General features: G+C 37.9%; 2 protein-coding genes, 1 non-coding gene and 1 pseudogene across 3 annotated transcripts; 2 read left to right on the plus strand and 2 right to left on the minus strand.

The window, feature by feature from the left end:
- The first annotated feature begins 2,928 nt into the window (after positions 1–2,928).
- Positions 2,929–4,848, plus strand: LOC106449698 (probable receptor-like protein kinase At5g39020). The gene has a single exon (XM_048756205.1). It carries the CDS (start codon positions 2,947–2,949, stop codon positions 3,691–3,693), a length of 747 nt encoding a protein of 248 aa, XP_048612162.1. The 5' UTR covers positions 2,929–2,946; the 3' UTR covers positions 3,694–4,848.
- Positions 4,849–6,571: 1,723 nt separating this feature from the next.
- LOC106449700 (protein LURP-one-related 17) lies at positions 6,572–8,338 on the minus strand. The gene is made up of 2 exons (XM_013891424.3): positions 7,968–8,338; positions 6,572–7,060 (listed from the first exon to the last, which is right to left on the minus strand). Exons 1-2 carry the CDS (start codon positions 8,250–8,252, stop codon positions 6,674–6,676), a joined length of 672 nt encoding a protein of 223 aa, XP_013746878.1. The 5' UTR covers positions 8,253–8,338; the 3' UTR covers positions 6,572–6,673.
- An 11,246-nt stretch (positions 8,339–19,584) lies between these two features.
- On the plus strand, positions 19,585–19,668 carry TRNAL-CAA. The gene has a single exon. It is a non-coding gene; the product is annotated as a tRNA-Leu (tRNA).
- Positions 19,669–19,895: 227 nt separating this feature from the next.
- LOC125575580 lies at positions 19,896–22,720 on the minus strand (annotated as a pseudogene).
- Between the last annotated feature and the right edge of the window lie 188 nt (positions 22,721–22,908).

Raw genomic sequence — 22,908 nt, forward strand, 5'->3', positions numbered from 1 at the left:
TGGGGTAGTGGTCTAGCGAGAGCTACCTACGGGGCAAGAAAGAAGAGCCAGCCGCGAGAGGCGGGATATAAAAAAGTGTGCCAACCGCGAGAGGCGGAATATAAAAATGTTTGGGTGTTAAAGGTGTCATAAGGTGGAGTCAGTCTTGTATGTCGAGTCGGTTAAGTCTATGGCTTGATGTGTGGGGAAATGAGTGAGATCATTGATGTTAGGAGTTTTCAAGGCTCCTAAGACAAATGATGTAGTATAAAAGATTGTCGAACCAATTTTAAGGGATTTCAAAGCACCGAGAATGCAAGTACGTACTTAATCTAAGTGCAACCGATAATTTGGATGGTTTTAAACTATTACTAATAATAGAATGCAAGAACAGAACAATAAAACAATAAAAGAAGTGATTTTCTTTGGTTATGATAAAAGAGAACTCATGGGTATAGGAATTAGACCTTGGGTGATCAAGTTTGGAACTAAGGATGGCAAATGATCAATCAAACTATCAACCTTAAGCTTAGACACAATCTTAAACAAACTCTATGTCTAGATGAATGTTCATTTGATAACATATTTCAAACATCAAATGTCTTTGGTTGAATAATATGAAAGCAATCATTACTAACAAGTCTATTGGCTATCTTAACACCTTTAACAACAACTGTCTTTGGTAAAGTATGTTAAAAGCTTAGGAGAGTTGTCTCAGGCATTTCATCAAACACCTCGTGGGTGGGAAATGCCTAAAGATCAACTTTTGAGAGGCCAACTCAGAAGATGCATTATGAATACTCTACTAGCAAGGAATAAGAAGGATCTACACTATAACATCCTAGATCTAGCCTAATCACCCTTAATCTCCCTAACTCATGAATTCAAGAATGGATTACTCACTACTCTTCATGATTCCTCTTAAACTCATATTGGATTTCAGATTAATCATGTTGAGAGATACAGATAATAGATATAAAAACAACAGAATTGCAATAACAAAATGATCAATTGATTCAAATAGATGAACTTTCCAAGAGGTTTTGGTGGTTTTCTTTTGATAAAAGATAATCTGTCTCTCATGGCTTACAAAAAATACTTAAACTTAGGTTTAGAAAGTAAAAAAATTGCATAATGAAATGACCAAAAGGCCCTTGAGTAAACATGAAGTCGAGCAAACAAAAGGCGCGCAGCGACCTCCAGTAGTCGCTCCGAGAGGTCGCTCCAGGCTTCGGGAGCGACCTGGAGGGGTCGCTGCGAGACGTCGCTCCGGGTCGCTCTTCGCGAGCTACCTGGCTGTGTCGCTCCGGTCACGTCGCTCCCAGCTGGAGTGACCTTATGGTGTCGCTGCGGAACGTCGCTGTAAGGTCGCTCTCGTGCATCCGAGCGATGAAAACGCGAGCGACATCGGGGTGTCGCTCTGGCCAAGTCACTCTGGCCAAGTCGCTCTGAAGGGGTGTCACAGCGACTTCACGGTGTCGCTCCGGTGAGGTCACTCCCATGCACTGCTCGTCCAATGATCACCTTTATCACCTCTTTTGAGCTCCAAATGCACTCAGATGTCTCCAAGAACTCCATGTGGTACTCCAATACCTGATAAAGACTCATGTATGCAAAATGCAACCTAAACATGGCTAAATCCTAGTCTATATGATCAAAATGCACATGGGTGAATGGATAAAACAATCGAAATATGCAAGATATCAATCATTGCACTGGTTGATCGTTAGGTTGCTAGAAATGTAGAGAATTGTGAATGATTGGTAATGATGATGGTATGAAATGTTAAGTTGCATTAACTGATTATAATGGCAGTCAGTCCTAATTTCCGCATAGAATAGTATAGAGTGTCATGCGGACATGCTGGTCTAGAGTCACTTCACTGAGTAACTTGTTGCTCATCCCTCCCTTCCATTTCCCTGTGCGCAGGACTGTAAGTAGAAGGATATGGGTGTGAGTGTGACGGTATTTCAAAGAAGGTTATGCGTCTGTCGACTCTTGGGACCAGTAACGGGACACGTAGGGTTGTCTAAATGAGTAGACACGTGTTCATAACGTCCTTTCGATAACCCCAGTCGGGCGCCGGGGGATCGGGCCGTTACAGTAAGGACTCTCAAACCGGAATCAAAATATTTTGTCAAAGAGTTTATCGTTACGACTTTCAAAACTCTCAGGCTCACGTTCACGCCCTCTCCGGATTCGTTAGCTTTCATTAACGGCGTGGATATTGTCTCCATTCCTGATGGTTTTTACACAAAGGGTGGGTTTGATGACAAAATAACAAACGTGGGTTCCAGCATTGACTTCGAGTTAGATGGCGAGATAACATTGGAGACCGTTTACCGCTTGAACATCGGAGGGGATATGGTTTCTGTAGTCAACGACACAGGAATGTTCAAACAATGGTTTTCGGATGATGATTTTCTTCTCCGTGAGAATTCAAGAATCATACCAGTGATAGCGAGTGTAAAGCTGAACTACACAGAGAAGACTCTCGCTTACGTTGCCCCGGATGATGTGTACAAGATGTCTCGAACGATGGGGAACGTCAACAACCCTAGACTTAACCAGAATTTCAACTTGACGTGGCACTTTCCAGTTGAAGCCGGGTTTAACTACCTCGTGAGGCTTCATTTTTGTGAGACCCTAGCCGAAGTGAACGGATCTGGCCAACGTGTCTTTACCATCTTCATCAGGAATCAGATTGGAAAGCTTGAAATGGATGTGATTGGCATGAGCGGTGATTCTCGAATTCCGATGTATCTAGATTTCAGTGTATATGTGAGTTCTGAAAGTGGTCTTAGACCTGATCTACGACTTGACTTGCATCCTTCGACGGAAATTGCCCCAAAGTATTATAATGCTGTTCTGAATGGTGTAGAGATTCTGAAGCTGATCAATGATGACGGTATTGCTTGACCAAATCCAAAGCTCGTAATGTCCGGGGGCGAGTAACATGTTGTAAAAATGACTAGACAGAAACGGGTCGTTACAATAACACTCATAGTTGTCGGTTCTGCGACTGGACTGGTGTCTATCATTGTTTTACTCATCTTGTTGGTGCGACGTCAGATAAAGAGGAAGAAAAATAGGCAGAACAATAGTGTCACTATGTTCAAGGTACTACTTAAACACTACACTTATGCAGAAGTGAAGAAAATTACAAAATCATTTTCACATACGATTGGAAAAGGAGGATTTGGAACTGTTTATGGTGGAAACCTTTGTAATGGTCGTAAGGTTGCAGTTAAGGTATTAAAGGATTCAACGGGAAATGGAGAAGATTTCATCAACGAAGTTGCAAGCATGAGCCAAACATCTCACATAAACATTGTTTCTCTGCTTGGTTTTTGCTATGAAGGGTCCAAAAGGGCGATTGTATATGAGTTTCTCGAGAATGGGTCTCTGGAACAGTTTATCTCTAGAAAGAAGCCTTTGACTCTGGATGTGACAACTCTATATGGAATCGCGCTAGGCATTGCTCGGGGATTGGAGTACCTGCACTATGGCTGCAAATCAAGAATTGTCCATTTCGACATTAAACCTCAAAATATTCTGTTAGATGGTAATCTTTGTCCTAAAGTCTCAGACTTTGGCCTTGCTAAACTATGTGAAAAAAGAGAAAGCATTGTGTCATTGATAGACACAAGAGGCACTATAGGTTACATTGCACCTGAGGTGTTCTCAAAGAATGTACGGCGGAATCTCCTATAAGTCTGATGTGTATAGCTATGGAATGCCGGTGATCAAGATGTTGGGGGCAAGAAGCAAAGAAATAGTTGAAACCATGGCTTCCAACGCTACTTCAGCATACTTTCCTGATTAGATCTATAACGATCTTGAAAATGGACAACAAACGTGGATACTCGGAGATGAAGTAACTATGGAGGAAAACGAGATTGCAAAGAAGATGATATTGGTGAGCCTCTGGTGTATTCAACCATGCCCAATGGATCATCCACCCATGAACATAGTTGTTGAGATGTTAGAAGAAAGTTTGGATTCTCTTGAAATTCCCCCTAAACCTTCTATGCATATTTCCAGAGGGTTTGTTACTGATCAATCTTCTTGTCTTCCTTTATTTTCTCATGGCGAGGAGGAAGCTGGAGGAAATACTGAAACCTTTGATTCTATAAATATTTAGCGCAAAATATGTGTTTGATGATTCTATAGAAAGAAGTCCAAATAACAAAGATAGATTGTAAGAAAAACTTTAATATTATTTATTAAAAGAATGTTCAAAAACTACAATTGCCTTTATGTTTCTCCTTGTGTGAAATACATGACCCATAGCGTCTATTGCAGCCCAAACTAAAGCCCAAGTTTATGATCCATTAGAGGGTTTTGTAATCCATGTAACTAAGGTTTCTAGATTCATATATATGTTGTTATGTGCTTTGATGAATGTAACATTGGCTGCCATTGTAGCAGCCTCTCCTTCACTTAATGAAATATCTTTTTTTTTTTTTTTTTTTTTTGAAACACACTTAATGAAATATCTATTTAACTTCTTGTGTTCTTGGTGACAAAACTAAAGCTTTTCCCTTTCTCTATTTCACAATAAAGCTCAATGAGCTATTTTTCATTTCAATAAAGTTAGAATCTATCTTAGTTTAGAAATGTTATCATGGTATCAGAGCAAAAAATCCCCCTCGACGACTTTGAACTCACCGCAACCACTGTCCTCTTCTTCTGATGCTTGAAAACATTCACAGGGTTCTTCACTACAGCTTGAAGAGAGAGATGGCATATGTGTCGATAGAGTCTTTTATCTGTGGTTTGTTTGTCTGAAGCGTGAAGAAATGAGAGAGCTGAAGCTGAACGTGTTTGATGCTTTAATAGAAGTTATAACACCAAGAACTACTCCCTGGTGCTCTGATACCATGATAACATTTCTAAACTAAGAAAGATTCTAACTTTATTGAAATGAAAGATAGTTCATTGAGCTTTATTGTGAAATAGAGAAGGGGAAAAGCTTTAGTTTTGTCACCAAGAACACAAGAAGTTAAATAGATATTTCATTAAGTGAAGGAGAAGCTGCTACAATGGCAGCCAAGGTTACATTCATCAAATCACATAACAACATATATATATGAATCTAGAAACCCTAGTTACATGAGTTACAAAAACCTCTAATGGATCATAAACTTGGGCTTTAGTTTGGGCTTCAATAGCGTCCACATTGCATTTGCTGTTACTTTTGGGTAAAGTTGGCACGACCGACTCATGTGCTATTTTAGTTTTCATCATCAAAACTCAAAAGTAATATGTATTCCTAAATCGTGGAGGACAAGAAACAACAACACCGATTGGAATTGGGGAAATTGGGAATGTGTGTTATATAGAGAATAGATCGCATAGATAACCAGCTCTGAATCTCTGATATCAAATGAAAAACCTATAACGTTGATATATAGTACGAAAGATCAAAGAGAGGAGATTTTTCTTCAACGAGTACCTTTATTAGAAATCATCTGAACAAACTTTATTGTCTTATTCAATTAAATTTATGTGACACCACACAACTTGTGTATAAAAATGACCAATTCTTAACCATCCAAGTAATTTCTAGCAATAACAGTTGTTTCTCTCATAAGAAACCTCACTCACCAAAAACCCTAAATTTGTGTTCTTTTGATCGTGCTCTGTAACCTCTTCCAACGGCAAACTCCATTAGGTGTGCTTCAATATATACTATAATATTTCCATTTTTTTGAATATATGTTTTTTTATTCGGTGTCACATCACCACTCCAAAATCGCAATCTTCTTTGTTTACTTGCACCGCAAGCTAGATTCACTGTGAGCCTTGATCTTCTTGAGCTTACACTTTTGTAGTTGCTGGCTTCTTTTGTTGCATTTTGATACGGTTTATGTATCGGAACTGGTAACACAAGAAAATACTGATAATATTGATAATAAAAAGTGTTTACAAACTTGAGAGACTATTAATAGAGCTCCCTCTAACCCCCCATGACATGTACTGATCAAATCTCTTGATAAAAGATCTTTCTAACCCACTCTCAAGCTTATATACTAAAGACTATCTAGGGTTAAAAGACACTTAACCTAGCCCATGTTATTCTGGTTCGCTGGCCCATTTTCGAAACGGAAACTATTGTTATTTCTCAAAAGATATTCTCATTTTGTATTTTCATATAAGCCACCTGAACAAAGACAAATATAACAATGTTATTTGGAATATTTTAATTAATTTTTTTTGGGGGTAAAACTAATTAAAGTTCATTCAATATAACTATCTCTTGTATGGCATCTCTATCTCCACTCCATATTTTACTCCAAAATAGAGTGTGAAACGGAGTAATGAATAAAAAGATAAAAGATTACTTCATTTATATACTAATGCTTTTATTTTTTTATTCATTCCTTAATTTTTCATTCTATTTTGTAGTAAAATATGAAATGCTTTTATTTTTTTATTCATTCCTTAATTTTCCATTCTATTTTGTAGTAAAATATGAAATGGAGATGGAAATGGTCTAATTACGTAACTATATTTGAGTAATTTTTTTTTCAAACAACTATATTTGAGTAATATTGTAATAAAATGGTTTTTAATGTTAAAAGTTAAATAAGCCTTGTAGTTAATTTTTATTATATATGTATTTTTGTAAACATGTTTATTTGAAATAGTACTGATGTACAAATGAGAAGGAAAAAAATTAAAGAGACTTTTATTTAGAGAACATTTGGTCTAATAACAAAACCAAAGCCATCGCTAAACCGGTGTCAAAATCTGGACTAACAACCAGATCAAAAACATCTGAACCAAACCGGACTCCTTTAGTTCTGGCCTCTTTTCTTTTGATCTCCACCACTGTCCGGTTTGATGGGACGTGCATTATCTTACACGATTTACATCTGTACGATCCTTTGATGACGTAAGAGTTCTTCTTATCGAACGGCGCTGAATATACGTACGCCAAAATGTTGGAATTGGTGCTCAAAATATTCATCTTCAAGTTCTTCCTCATGTACCAGATTGGGCTCTTTGGTACTTTTGCTTCGCCATTAGTATCCTTTGCTTCATAGATTCCCCAACTACCTGCTAGCGTAATTTTCTAACCAGTACAAAGAAAAACACATTTTAGTATATGCATGCACATGACCGTAACATTTTAACATTTAGACCCAAAAAAAAAACATGACCGTAACATTGATATCAGAAATCCAAATTAATAGATGTTTATTTTCGTGAATGGTTGTCTAAATGGCCGGTTTGTTATATGTAAAATTATTGTTATGTAAATTTATGATAATATGAAATAGACTAATAGTCAAAACTTTTGTGCTGGATGGAATATGTAGAGACTAGAGATATATTCTCAATGAATATGGCGGGTTATTTGAAATTCATGCCAATACAATTGTCCACATGCAGAATACTTGTGTATTTTTGACGTGACCGATTCTGGACGGTGATGAGTTGGTCCCACTCAGTCTTAATTTATACTATACGTATATAATATCTTCTTTTTATATATATAATATCTTCTTTCATACTGTACAACTCTGGTTATATTTCTTATCTTCCATTATCTTTTTTAGTTATGTTAGCATACCTGACATTATTTCCGAAGCTGTAACCGACTTAGCTCATCGGATATTTAATTTTAATATAAGTATTTAGTGTTAAAAAAAAAAAAATCTTACAAAGATATCTTTAATCGGCTAAAACCAATCTGTCATTTACTCTAAAATTGTCATTTACGAAAGGAAATACTCAGATTCATTGACATGAAGATTTCCTACGCAATCTAATCTGAATATCTGATAATAGCTCGAGTTATGTACTTATCAAACAAAAAAAAGGCTCTGTATGTATCGTTGTGAGCAAGGTACTAGGTGTAATTGTTAACAATCTAATGGTTTGATGTTAGAATCTTGAAGGAGGATATTGTATACTACAATGAATTAAACTATCAGACATATGTACGTACGAGTACTTATTCTAATTAATGTATTTACCTTGGTACGGTGCATGAGGAGGACGGAGTTACCATCTTTGTCCATGAGGATGAGTTGTTCGGGTCGGGTTCGGGCATAGTTATCAACCCGGTAGATCAAATCTCCATTAGAGTCTATCACCGTGAAACCTTCACAACTAACCAGGAGCGATTTTCTCCATACTGTGAGTGTCGTACACGCGCCTCCGGTCTCTACGATGGAGGTGACGGCCACTATTGGTTGCGTGGAGGACAACACATCATCGCCGTGGACCGACCTTGACCGATGCTTCGAGAAAGGGAACATGTTCAGTTTTTTGGTGTTCTTGGTTTACTATTTTGGGAGTGATTAGATCTAGTAAGTTCTCAACACAAATATGGTAAGGTTAGGTGTATATATAGAGAGGATATATGTAGATAAATGTGTGTGTGGACGCAGAAATATTATATTATTGTATTTATTCCATAATATAATATTGTCTTATTTATATTTTTTTCATAATATTGCAACTCCAAGGGTTGGTTTCTTTACAATAAAAAAAGAGTTGTGCAATATGAAAATACATATACGTGCAACAATATTAATACATATACGTGCAACAATATTATTTTCCAAATGTTATAGTTTAGATTTAATATATGTCACATTTATAGCGTTACTTTAAATATGGTTGAAAGCGTTAATAATGCTGAGTGTAATTTTCTTTCACAGTGTTCATGATTTTTTTTTATAAACAAAGGGTCTAAATAGTGACCAATGGAATGAATAGGAAAAATCAATTTTTTTACATTCTCTAAATTTGATACCATTTATAAAGAATATTGTTTCAATATTTCTTTTCATTCCTTTTAACTTAAAAAATTATAAAGTAAAACTATTCTTTATCAAATTCAGGAACAATAAGGAACAAAAATTTCTATTATTTTGTTCCTCTCGCTTCTTTCGTTTTTATTTCTATTATTTTTTTGGTGGTCACTAAATCTAAAGTGTTCATGAATTAGTATGGTAACATGTGAAAGCTGCAATAAGATGGAGACTATACTGCATAGTATTAGTATCTTCCGTATCATTGGGCACCAAAAGCTGAAAGGCATACACATCTGGAGTTCACATATATATCTGTCTTCAAGCCATACAAAAGAAGTTAATCACACAAATTAGGGTTGTCAGTTGTCCGGCCGTATCGTATATCGGGACGAGAAATAATGGATAATATTTGAAATTTAAGACCGAGTTATTTGATATTCTCATAAATAATGTTTTTATCCCATTATTTTTTCTCTAAATATTGTAGACATCGACAATGTTAAGAGTGTTGTAGAAATTAAAGTCAAAAGGACATGGCGATATCCACAAAAATTTCTTTGACCGTTTTTCATGATAAATCAACACTCCACCACCAACAACTATATGTAGATTGTAGTATTTCACACTTGTTTGGAAAGGTACTCGAAAATCTGCACAAACAAATATGGTAGAAATAGTAATTCATGTATATCACAGAACTAACGATTTAGAATAGCCATCATTTAAAAAAAAAACGGTCATTTGTAGGACCAGAGAAGCTTCCAACCTAAAATCAATTAGTGATAAGTGCAGTGGATTATCTAATCTTATATATTATTAAAAATTTCTTCCAACTACCGATGTGGGACACTTTGTGTCTAATACATCTTCTCGAGATGATGACTCTTAAGCGTCAATCTCGGAATGCTCGGGCAAGGATCGATGGGCCAACTTGTGATAAGTGGATCGGGTTGGACTGTGTGGATAGGGCTCTGATATTATGTCAATCTAAAAACCAATTGATGATAAGTGAAGTGGCTCATCTATCTTATATATTACTATAGATTTCTTTCAACTACCGATGTGAAACACTTTGTGTCTAATAAACATATGGAGATTAATTCATCCAAATGGAAAACTTAACATGAAAGGGGGTAGAAATCTCCAAAAGTCATACTTACAGTCTTGCAGAGTAATTAACGTCAAGGATTCGAAGGTTCAGATATAGTATCTCATCCGTTTTTGAAAGATCAATTTTTAGAATATTTACGCATATTAAAAGTACAATGAATGTTACTGTTAAAATTTAATGATTTAATTATCATTTTTATAACAATCTACGAATAATTATTTAATCAAATTTAAATATTTTCAAATAATATCTGTAAAATTTAAAAATTATTAATATTAATTATAAAAATATCTTATAAATCTAAAAAAAATTATCTTTGTAAAACAAAAAAAAAACATCTTAAAAATCTATTTTCGGGGAACTAAAGGGAGTATCGTGTAATTAAGAACATCAATTTTTTTATGCATTTAACGTTTGAAACTTTTTGATCCACACTACAAGAAAACAGGGGGATTCTGATGGCCGAAATCGTCGGAAATTCGTCGGAATCGGTCTATTCCGACGAATTTCCGACGAACCCGTCCGTCGGTATCTTTTCGTCGGAAAAAAAAAATCGTCGGAATTTCGTCAGAAATTCCGACGACTTTCTGACGAATACCGAGAAACGTTATTCTGACGAACTTCCGACGATATTACGATGCGGCTACACGAGACCGGAGTTCATCGGAAAACTACAATTCCGACGAACGTGGTTCCTCGGTTTATTCCGACGAACTTTGGGCGTCGGAATTTACCGACGGACATCGGTCGTCGGTATATTCCGACGGAAATGAGTTTGTCGGTAAATTCCGACGGATATATGTCCGTCGGTATATTCCGACGACCGTTGTCCGTCGGTATATACCCTTTTTTTTTACAAATTAATTTTGCATTTTTATATATTTTTTGATATTAATAAATTTAAAAAATTGGAAATTTAAAACTAATAATATTATAAAATTTAAATTCATAAAAACCGAAATAAGAAAAAAAAATTCATAAAGTTTAAAATTCATACAAACCGAAATAGAAAAAAAAAACATTCCGAAAGTTTTATAAAGCCGAAATAAACTAAGATGAACTCGAAGACATCAAACGATCTAGCTTCTGCATAATCTCGGTGTTGAACTTCTTCTGGGATGCCAACTCAGCAAGGATAGTGGCATTCTCCGAACGGATAGTGGCATTCTCCGAAAGGATAGTGGTGTTCTGCTCCTCCAATGCCCCAATCCGTTCATCTTTGTCATGTAGCTCCTCGAGAATCATGGGATCGGCATACGGAGCTTGCGAAGAAGATGCCGGATACGAAGAAGCACGACGGGCCAACCCAACTAAACGGCCTCCTTTCCTTTTAGGAACCGCCTACAAAAATATTTAAAGTAAGTAAATATGGACAAGTAAGTAATCGACATTATAAAAAAAATATATTAATAAAAAAAATTACCTTTTCAACCATCTCATTTATTTGCAATAGAGACAGGTTGGTTGAAGCTCCCGTGGAGTCGCCGTCATCAGAGAGAGGCTGAGATTGAGAAACTATCTCAGCTTCCACCAAATCAACTACACCTCTGATCACGGGGTCCTGAATTTGACCCGTCGTCTTGTTAGTGTGAGCCACCTTAATGAGTTGGAGACGATCAACGGGATTACCGTCATTTGCTTCGATCTAAAAAAACCGCCATTATTAGCCAAAAAATATATAAAATATTTATTTAAAAAATATAAAGATAAATAATAATAAAAAACTTACAAGTTCATCCTCCTTAGTAGACATGGAGCAAGCGCCGAGGTTGTGCACATACATACCTTTCCCGCCACGATCGCTCTTCCGGTTCCTGGAGTTCCTAGAAGACGTCTCTGCAGTGTCTTCCCTCTCCCAATGAGCTATCAACTGCTCCCACACCCCCCCGTTGATGAACCGTGGCTTCTTGTTCTTCTGCCAAACTGTCTTCCACGCGTTTATCTGCTTTGTGTAAGAGTCCATGGCCTTTTCGTTGAATTTCTTACGGACTGTTTCCGTAAGATCGGAGTGCCAGTTGAACTCTTGCTACAAAACAAACACAATTTAATAAGTAAATATATGTAAAAAAATGTAAAAACTTAAAAAAAATGAAGGGTTACTATACCGCAAACTGACGAAACCACAACTCTCGTTCGTCGGAAGGGATCACACTCCACTTTGGATATCCAAAACGGAGCATGGAGTACATCATCTGGTTGATGCTCCGGCTAATGCCATTTTTCGACTTGGTGAACCTTTAAAAAAAATACAAGTTAGCAAGTTAATTAAAGCAAAAAATATAACGGTACAAATAAAAAAAAATACTAACCAAGTGCTATGGCCTCGTCGTGGGTTGAGTTGGAGAAACGGGAGATGCTCTCGACCTGGTTGTTGAACCAATAGATGAACCGGCATGACCCCCGGATCCTGTTGAGCAGCAGCGTGAGGGGCAGAGGGAGCTGGAGCGGGAATATATGCGGGAACCGAGTCATGAGACGATACCGATGCACGGGAACCGCTCACCGAACTACGTCGAAGACGGGCTGCGGGGCGGGCTTCATCCTCGGCCCTAAAAAAAAAAATTAACCCATCAAACATATTTTCATTTATATATTTACAAAAGGTTTTATAAACGTTTTAAAAAAACTATTAAACTTTTATATATATATATATATATATATATATATATATGTATAAAAAATTATAAAAATTTATAAATATAGAAAAATGTTGTTAAAATTTATAAATGAAGAAAAATGGTGTTAAATATTTTATTTTTTTCAAAAAAAACGTTTTTAAAAATCAAAAAACGTTTTTAAAAATCAAAAAACGTTTTTAAAAATCAAAAAACGTTTTTAAAAATCAAAAAACGTTTTTAAAAAAAAAAAAAAAACGTTTTAAAAAATCAAAAAACGTTTTTAAAAATCAAAAAATGTTCCAAAAAAAACTAAAACAACAATCCTAACTTATATATCCTAAACTATCCATTCAATCCTAAAATGTTCAATCAAACAACCTAAAATCCGAGATCAACTTCCAAAACCCTAAACAATTGAAAAAAAAAAGGTTTGGGATGATTCTTACATGATTTGGGGTTTGGGGAAGAGATAGGAGGGTGAGGAGAGGATTCGCCGGTGAAGAGAAGCCGGAATCGCCGGAGAGTCGCCGAAATCGCCGGAGAGTTTTGAGAGAGAGAGAGGCCGCGGAGATAACGAAGAAGAAAGGAGAAGGGTTTTTATTTCCGTGGATTCCGACGGACACGGGTTCGTCGGTATTCCGTCGGTATATTTAAAATATACCAAATGCCGATTCGCGAAAATTTTCAAGCGGTTTGGTTCTCCCGGGCTAATTGAAATTCCGACGGAACGTGTCCGTCAGTATTTTCCGACGGACACATTCCGTCGGTATATTCCGACGGAATTCCGACGACTTAGTGTTTAGGGTGTTCTTTTCAAGTTTCTAAATGCAAAATCCAAACCTTTGATAATATATATAGTATTTGCATAAAGATTTAACAATAAAAATGTTTTATAACACGATTTTACACAACAATATTTTTTGTAGTGTAAGCTTATATAAATATGATTGTATAAGTACATAATGTTAAGATGAGATGTTATGAAAACAATGATATGCATACATAAATATTTTAATGAGTTGTTATATTTGAACGGTTGCGATCTAATACTATACTAAACACTTATTATGTGTTATTTTCATAGTTTTGGCATCTAAATTTATAGATTTTTATGATTGAAACTTTATAGAAAAACATGTCGTCGGTATTTCGTCGGAAAATACCGACGATATTCCGACGAACTCGACAAGTTCGTCGGAATGTCGTCGGTATTTTCCGACGAAATACCGACGACCTTTCCAATTTTCAATGAAACCCGTTGTCGTCGCTATGTCGTCGGTATATTGCGAGGGATTTCCGACGGACCATTAAAAAAAAAAAAAAAAAAAAAACTAATCAGAATCTTCTGAATCTTCATCAAACTCCCCAACCTCGGCTTCCGGCTCTGAATGTACGACAGCATCATGTCCAAACACAGTCAAATTCTCAACGAGTTGAACATTTTCCAAATCTTCAACTGCCTGGGCGTTGCTGGTAGACTCTGGTTGCAATGGTTCATCATCATCAGAAGTTCCATCCACTCGTCCTCTTGGGTTGATTTGCGTTACAGTAACCCATGGATCGTCTCTGTACGTCACCCGAGGGTAACTGATGTAGCACACCTATACATATCAATTATACAAAGTATTAGTTCAATATATAACATTAATTAATTATATTGGTAAAAAATTATGAATATATTGACATACCTGATCAGCTTGCGAACCAAGAATGAAGGGATCATAATATTGAAGTTTCCGCCGCGAATGAACTGATGTAACACCAAACGCATCAATCTTCACTCCTCTATCTGGGGTGGTGTCATACCAATCACAATAGAATACTACACAACGCAATCCAACCATTCCAGGAAATTGGATTTCCAATATTTCTTTTATGTTGCCGTAGTAGACATCGTCACCAGAAGAAGATGAAACACCAGCATCATATGTTGTCTTAGAATGACCTTTCCTTGTGAATGCATATCCTCGCGTACAAAATTTAGGATATGATTTGACCACATAGTTTGGTCCCTGCACAAATTCGCGTATCCAATCATCGAACACAAGACCTCTGGCCAAACCATCATTCACCTATAAAAAAAAACATATATGATTGCAAAATTAATTAGTTTATATATATTAAATTTAAACTAATCATTTGCATAGGGTAATAGGATATATGACTCACATAACTACGAAGCCACGCAGCAAATCCGTTATCTCTAAGTTGTCGAAGCTCATCTTCTGTTGCATGCCTGTGAGTCATACGCAACTCCGCCATATATACACTATATACAAAAATATTATCAATATGAAATAAATTTATTGAATATTAATCTAACAATAAATGAATAAATATTTTTACCTCTCATATTGTAGAACATCTTCACAGTTGGTGAGCAAATATGTTTGCAAATGAGCGTTCTCAGTGTCCGTAAGTCTCCGCTTCGTGAATTTTCCACTAAGTCGTCCTATTTCCTTGAACATGCTTGGGACAGTAACATGATATGTTGCTCTCTCCCCTCTATCATCATGCCGAGCAGGTCTTCGGTGTTTTGTTTGCACTTCTGGTGGAAAATAATTTTCAGCAAAGATTGCAGTTTCTTCATTGATCACCTGTGCCACTATAGATCCTTCCACCCTGCTTTGATTTTTGACCATCTTCTTCAGATGATGCATATAACGCTCAAAAATATACATCCATCTGTACTGCACAGGACCACCAAGTTCCAATTCTCTTGCGAGATGAATAGCAAGATGTTCCATTACATCAAAGAATGATGGAGGAAATATCTTCTCAAGGTTGCACATGCTGACTGGTGCGTTTGTCTTCAAATTATTAATACCCTCTTCAGTCAATACTCTGCTGCATAAGTCACGGAAAAAAACACTAATCCCTGCAATTGCTTCATGAACATTACGTGGCAATAATGCTGAAAAGGCAAACGGAAGGAGGCGCTGCATAATTACATGACAATCATGACTCTTCAAGCCAGTAAACTTTCCTTCGCTTCTATCAACGCAGTTCCCCAAATTTGATGCATATCCGTCAGGAAATTTCACTTTCTCTGTAATCCAATCAAAGAACTCTTCTTTTCTAGCACCATCTAGCCGATAAATGGGAAAGGGGCCGTACCGTTCTCATCAACGTGAAGTTCAGAACGATCACAAATATCGACTAAATCCAACCTTGACTTCAAATTATCCTTCGTTTTACCTTGGATGTTAAGGACTGTGTTCATCAGATTATCGAAGAAGTTCTTCTCAATATGCATGACATCTAAATTATGCCGCAATAGATGACTCTCCCAATATGGTAGATCCCAGAAAATACTCTTTTTGTGCCAGTTATGTAGCTCTCCAACCGCATTGACTCGAATGTTTTCATGTCCACCTACATCTGGTGTCCTTTCTGCATCAAAATACCTAAACTGCTTCAACAAATCTTTCCCACTAACTTCCTCAGGTGGACCATCAAACACCTGCTTGTTCTTCGTAAACGAAGTCTTACTCCTGCGGTATGGATGATCAGGTGGTAGAAATCGTCTGTGACAGTCAAACCAACACGTTTTCCTTCCGTTCTTTAGTTGGAAAGCATCTGTGTCATCTTGACAATATGGACATGATAGCTTCCCATGTGTTGTCCATCCAGATAACATACCATATGCTGGAAAGTCACTTATTGTCCACATAAGTACTGCCCGCATCTGAAAGTTTTCTTTGCGCGAAACATCGTATGTCTCAAAACCATGCGCCCATAGTTGTTGCAACTCATATATTAGTGGTTGAAGAAACACATCTAGTGATCTTTTAGGATGATCTGGCCCGGGGACTAGAATTGAGAGAAACAAAAACTCTCGTCGCATGCACAAGCTCGGCCGTAAGTTGTACGGTGTCACAATAACTGGCCATAGAGAATACTGCCTTCCATGCTTTCCAAATGGGCTGAAACCATCAGTAGATAATCCAAGATAAACATTTCTTCTCTCTTCCGCAAATTCTGGATATGTTGACTGGAAATGTTTCCAAGCCTTTGCATCTGAAGGATGTCTAATCTCACCATTTGTGGAATGCTCTGCATGCCATCTCATTGCTTTTGCTGTGCGCTCACACTGATACAACCTCTTCAATCTTTCCGTCAAAGGCAAATACCACATTCTTTTGAATGGGATCGGAACTCTTCCCCTCGTCTCCTGATAACGAGGTTTCCCACAAAATTTGCATACATTCCGTGTCTCATCCGCTCTCCAGTAGATCATGCAGTTGTCAATACATACATCTATCACTTCATACGGTAGTTGAAGACCTGCAACAAGTTTCTGAACCTCGTAGTATGAACCCGGTGCAAGGTTATCCTCAGGTAGAATACCTTTGACAAAATCAGTAATCGCATCCATACATTCTTCAGCCAAATTATAGTCTGTCTTAATACCCATTAATCTAGTTGCAGATGATAAGACTGAATGACCATCTCTACAATTTTGATACAAAGGTTGTTTTCCTGCATCCAACATGTCAAAAAATCTCCTAGACTCGGGGTTTGGTTCTTCCCCTCTATAATGATCATGTACCATCTGCTCAGTACCTACACCATAATCTATATCCGTTCTAGATTCTTCTAACCTAATATCAGGCTGAGGTTCACTAACAGGCTGAGGTTCGCTAGTACTACCATATTCATAACCAGTTTCCCCATGAAGGTACCAAACTTTATAATTACGTGAAAACCCTTTCATATACAAATGAGTCCAAACATCAAATTCTTTTATAACCTTATTATTATTGCAAGAAGAGCAGGGACATCTTAACATACCACTTTTTGCATCCGGTTGCTGTTGAACAAGCCTCATGAATTCTCCAATCCCTTGAACGTATTCTTCCGTAAGCAAATTGGTGTTCGGATCCAAATGAGGTTTATCCATCCACGAACGATAATAAACTTCTGAAGACATGATTTTCACGGAATTGTTATGACTAAAGAGAATGAAGAGAGAATGAAGTGTGAATGAGTTGAATGAGGAGGGGTTGTATTTATAGGAAATTGCTTACGGACCTCCGACGACTTTCCGACGAAATTCCGACGGATATAAAGAAGTCCGTCGGAATTCCGTCGGAATTGTCCAATCCCAAACGGCTATACAACGGTCATATGTATTTGTCGGCAACGGTCACATGGTTCGTCGGAATTCCGTCGGAAAATACCGATGGAATTCCGACGACTTTGCTGTTAATCGGAATGTCGTCGGAATTCCGTCGGAATATACCGACGAACTTCCGACGACTACAACGGTTACATTTTTTATCGGAATGTCGTCGAAAAGTCGTCGGAAAATTCCGACGAACCGTATGTCGTCGGAATTCCGTCGGAAATGGCCGACGGAATTCCGACGACTTCATTTTTTTGGATTTGGTCGGAAATTTGTCAGTATTCCGTCGCAAATGTCCGACGACCTTGGTGTCCGTCGGAACCTCCGTCGGAATTCGGTGTGTTTTCTTGTAGTGCCAGTACGTTTACATCATGGCTCGTCTCTTGATACATCATGTACTTAAAATTCCTCTTTTACAAATACATATACGATTTGATTGTCCCGGTTATTCTATAACGATAAAGTCCATCATACTCGTTAAGATCATATCCTAAAAAAAATCAATCTACCAACGATGCATTTGTGATCACCATGTGCATCTGTCACCATAAACATAAACCAAGATTCGACAATCAACAATCTTTTTTAATAAAACGGAATATTACTGCTCCTTGTAGGAGTATATTCCTGATTCAAACTCCATTTGTCGAAGGCATGCGTGGCCGGACCTGATTGGGTAGTAATTGGCAGGTAAGCAGACTTTAGTTCTGGCATGCATGGTTTTCTGAGATTGATTTGGTTTAAACAATTGATATACTACTTTATCTTTTATGCATTATTAAAATCTATTACTGTATTAGGTAAGAACTTTTAGATTAGATCATCATGCAACGGTCCCAAATTAGGCCACGTAATATAGATATGAGGTTCCAAGAATTTCTACTCTCTTTCTTTGTCTACGAATCTTTCTTTTTGAAAGAAAAATTCCTTATCTTCTTATAAAGGCTGGTTAGGTGGTAAATGATTCTCTTAAACACGAAAATATATAGTAATAAGTTGTATAAACAATTAAGACAACTTCAATTATGTAAACTGATACGCTTTCTCAATAACAATATTTTTACTATTAAAATTTAAGCAAAAAAAATTATTTTAACCCAAAAGATGATAATATTAGCGAATAGGAATGGATATTCCTAAAAAAAGGAATGAATATTTTTGGACAAATGAAACAGAAGGAAAAAAAGAAAATTCAAAATGAAAAAATAATAATTTGAATATTCATATTGGAAAAGTAAATAAATAAGTGAGCTATCATTTTCAAACCTGATTTTGTTGATCTTTGGTTTGCCTTTTACTCCAAAAAATCCTTCAAGAGTGATGTAGACACAGTGAAGCACGTGTTGAACACGTGTCGCGGATTAAGCAGTAGAATGGGTTCCACTAAGGAAAGTTAGTTCTCAAGGCCAAGACCAAAACCACGTAGTTATAGTTTAATGAGAACTCAACCCCACGTGCATGAGTCGTGACCAGTTTCTTCTCATCTTTAAATTCAGGACATTTCCAAAAACGCTGCGTGTAGGACTTTTGGGAGATTTTTGGACACATATTCTGGTGGCCCGTTAATAATTCTGGGTTATAAAATTCTAAATTGTAAATACTAGAAGCATTTTGATCGTTATCAACATGTAGATAAATCTTAATATGAAAAATATCTCTACTTTTTTTTGAAAATAAAGTTTAGGAGATAATCTAATGAAACAAGTACCATTTACATGATAATGTTTAAGAAAACATTTTTAAAAATATTTATTTTGCTGAGGTTTGGTAAAAAGTATACATTATTTTGTTCATTATAGTGGTAAGGAGATGATCTAATGGATTAGCTTCACTACTGGAGACAGCATCGAAAGGTTTAGCAATCGTTTAGTTACGTGGAAAAAGGTGCACAAAAGAAAGATAACAAAAGGTTGACATTGTTTCGTCATTTGTTTTATTGGTACATATATCCTACAGACGCAAACAGAAACAGAAGTCAGGATGGCCGAGTGGTCCAAGGCGCCAGACTCAAGTTCTGGTCCTCGAAAGAGGGCGTGGGTTCAAACCCCACTTCTGACATTTACTTTTTTCATTTAATTTTATTTTCATAATAAGTGAACTATGAGGAATAATTTCCAAAAGTTCATGTATTTTATATTTTTACCTTTAACTCTCGTACACTTACATAATTTACTCAGGTAGTCAGGTAACAATTTTAAAACCAACAAATTCCATCACTTATCCCTTCTAGAAAGTAGAGACAAAGGCAAACTAAATCCAATTATCGAAGAAACTGTGATACCATGAAAGTGGGAATGTTTGTGTTATCTATTCATGATTGTTACAGATACATATATAGAGTTGTCTGTTTACAATAGAGAGATATGTTCTTAGATTACAGGAACTGATCAAACAGAATAAGAATATCTTGTGTATATTCTTTCAGTGAGAACAGTTGGTTAACTATTTATTATGATTGAACCATACCCGTTAACCAACATTTCACTACCTCTCGTAAACCAAACCGAAAAGCTAAACAATTTATGTCTAATCAGTGTCTAACTCCGACCCAGCCGACGCCAAATCCGGAGCTGTTCCCGCTCCATTATACTGCTGAATCACCAGAACCGATGCTCTCGTCGGAGACTCCGTCGATATCAACAAACTCCCGACAGGTCCAAGCTCTGCACATTCACTGTTCTCCCTAATCGCCAACGCGATTTCTCCACCTGGCATTCGACCAACCAAAAACAGATTACTCCGCCGCATCTCCTCAATCGCTGATCTAACATCCATGGTGGCGTTCTCCACTCGCTTCTCCACGAACGTAACCGATTCATCCACTGATGATTTCTTCCTGATCTCAGACATAACCTCCTCATCGGACTTTAGGATTTTCCCATTCTCGTTATCCACATCGACACGTGTAATCTCCCCAGCACTCTCCGGCGATGTAACAAATCGGAGAACCGTCAATGATATTCCGGGATGCTCCGCCATGCGTAATCCATACGCCAAAGCTTCACGATCGTCGCGTCCACCGAAGACAACACCACGACGGAGTACGAAACGTCCTGAGCCGAGACTTGGCTCGAACCGCCGAGTCCACGGTCAACGAATATCCCAACGGAGCACGGAGCTTCGACCAAAACCCTCCGGTTAACCCAACGGTAATCTCCACGCGTCGTCTCCAACGAACCATCGACTTGCTGGTGTTTGTGGAACGGTAAGATCACAATCGACGCTCGTTTTCTAGCTGCCGTCGTCCAGATGTCTTCGTGGATATCGGACATTGACGAGATCGCTGTCATTGGTCGGACGTTGACTCTGCTCAGCTGCTGAAAAGCTTGGAAGGCGACGACCACTTGATCCGCGTTGTTGTTGTTGTTCCCTCTTCTGTTCCAGAATGGCATTCCGTTTTTGCGGACTTTGTGGACCATTAGAATAGCTGAAGAGCGTTCTGATAGCTCTCTTAAGTGTAGAGCGTAGACGCATAGTCCTTCGCCTTTCTCTATGCCTCTTGAGGCTTCGAGGAGGTTTATCATTGAAGGGATGCTTCCTGCTCCGTGGAAACATGTGAGGATTCAGAGCTGTGTGTTTGTGTTGTTGTCTCGTTCCACCGTCCTGTGTTTGTACTCTCCTTCTTTCTTTGCTCTTCTCGCCGGTTTGTAAACTGCCATTACGATCGGTGTGGTCATGAAGGTTGTGACGAGAGCCATCAGAACCATAATAGCAAATGTCTGATCGTTAAGAACCTGAGGAAGAAACCAAAACAGAGAAAAGTTATTATTATTTATTACCATTACATTTTTCTTGATGTTTTAATGTTTGTTACCTTTCGATCTTTCCCGATGTTGAGGACGATGAGTTCGACCAAGCCTTTAGTGTTCATGAGGAACCCTAAAGCTACAGCTTCTCTCATAGGTGTCTTGAAGGCGAGGGAGACACCTAGAGTGCCAACAATCTTACCAAAACAAGCAGTGAAGGTGACTAAAACCAAAAGACCCCAAGACTGAGCTCCTTGAATCGTCGCCACGTTAGTTTTCAAGCCACTGGCGACAAAGTAAAGCGGCAAGAAGAGACCAGAGACAAGATCCTCCACTTTCTCAATGAGCGCACCGGCGAAAGGTCCTTCCTTTGGGATCAAAACACCCACCACAAAAGCACCAAACATGGAGTGGATCCCAATAGCATCGGTTATGAATCCACAAACAAGAACTACTGCCAAAGTGGCACATATGTAGGTTTCTTCAATGGGTTCTCCCTCATGGCACCTCCTCGCAATCCATTTAAAGACCGGAGGGATGATGCAAATAGCAGCGACTACAAAACCGCACCCGGCGAGGAAAACCCAAAGAGAAACTAGAGCGGAGGTATCTGATCCTGAGAGAGCAATGGCTAGAGCCAGGAGAATCCAAGCAGCCACGTCGTTAACCGCAGCAGCCGACATGGCGAGCCGTCCTATCTCAGTGGTTAGAAGCTTGAGCTCAGCCAAGATACGGGCCAACACAGGGAAGGCAGTGATTGAGAGAGCCACACCCATGAAGATGAGGAACGCCACGCTGTCTACTCCTTTGGAGATCGTTGCTCTGAGAACAAACGAAGAGCCAATGCCAAGAGCAAACGGGAGTGAGATACCAGCCAGGGCGATCCCTAAAGCCTTTTTACCGGTGTTACGAAGAGATTTGGTGTCAATCTCCAAACCGGCGAGGAAAAGGAAGAAGAGAAGGCCGAGATTAGCCAGAGTTTCTAGAACCGTCAAGCTTTTCTTTGGGAACACAGCGTCTAGAAAAGCCTTGGAACGGCCAAGAAGAGACGGTCCAAGCATAATCCCACCCTGCAGATTAATCAATGATTAATCACTCATTCACTAAAAAGATTCAAGGAATGTCTACAGAGATGAAGGGGAAGCTTACAATGACTTCTGCAATGACACGAGGCTGTCTAAGGGGTCTTAAAAGGTAAGCAAGGAGACGAGTGAGAATGATAACGATGACAATCTGAAGAATGGCAAGAGGTAACGCGAAGTCTATAGGGTTATCTCCTTGGAAAACTCCGTTAGAGGTTGCTTTCATAAAAGCTGGACAAGCTGAAGTATTTGCAGCCATTCTTGCAGACCAAAGAAAGACTTCTTTGTTCCTGGAAATGAAATACAAAACAATGAAGCTACTTATATATATACAAAGAGACAAATTACAGCAGTCTTACTAAAATCCTACCACAGTCAAGTCAATAGTTTTACAATCTTAATACCAACAGAATGCAATAGATTTAATTTAGACTTTGAGTCTGTTCAAAAGCTTCTTATCACTTAGATCA

The sequence above is a fragment of the Brassica napus genome, chromosome C4 (assembly GCF_020379485.1).
Source record: "Brassica napus cultivar Da-Ae chromosome C4, Da-Ae, whole genome shotgun sequence".
Taxonomy (NCBI): Eukaryota; Viridiplantae; Streptophyta; class Magnoliopsida; order Brassicales; family Brassicaceae; genus Brassica; species Brassica napus.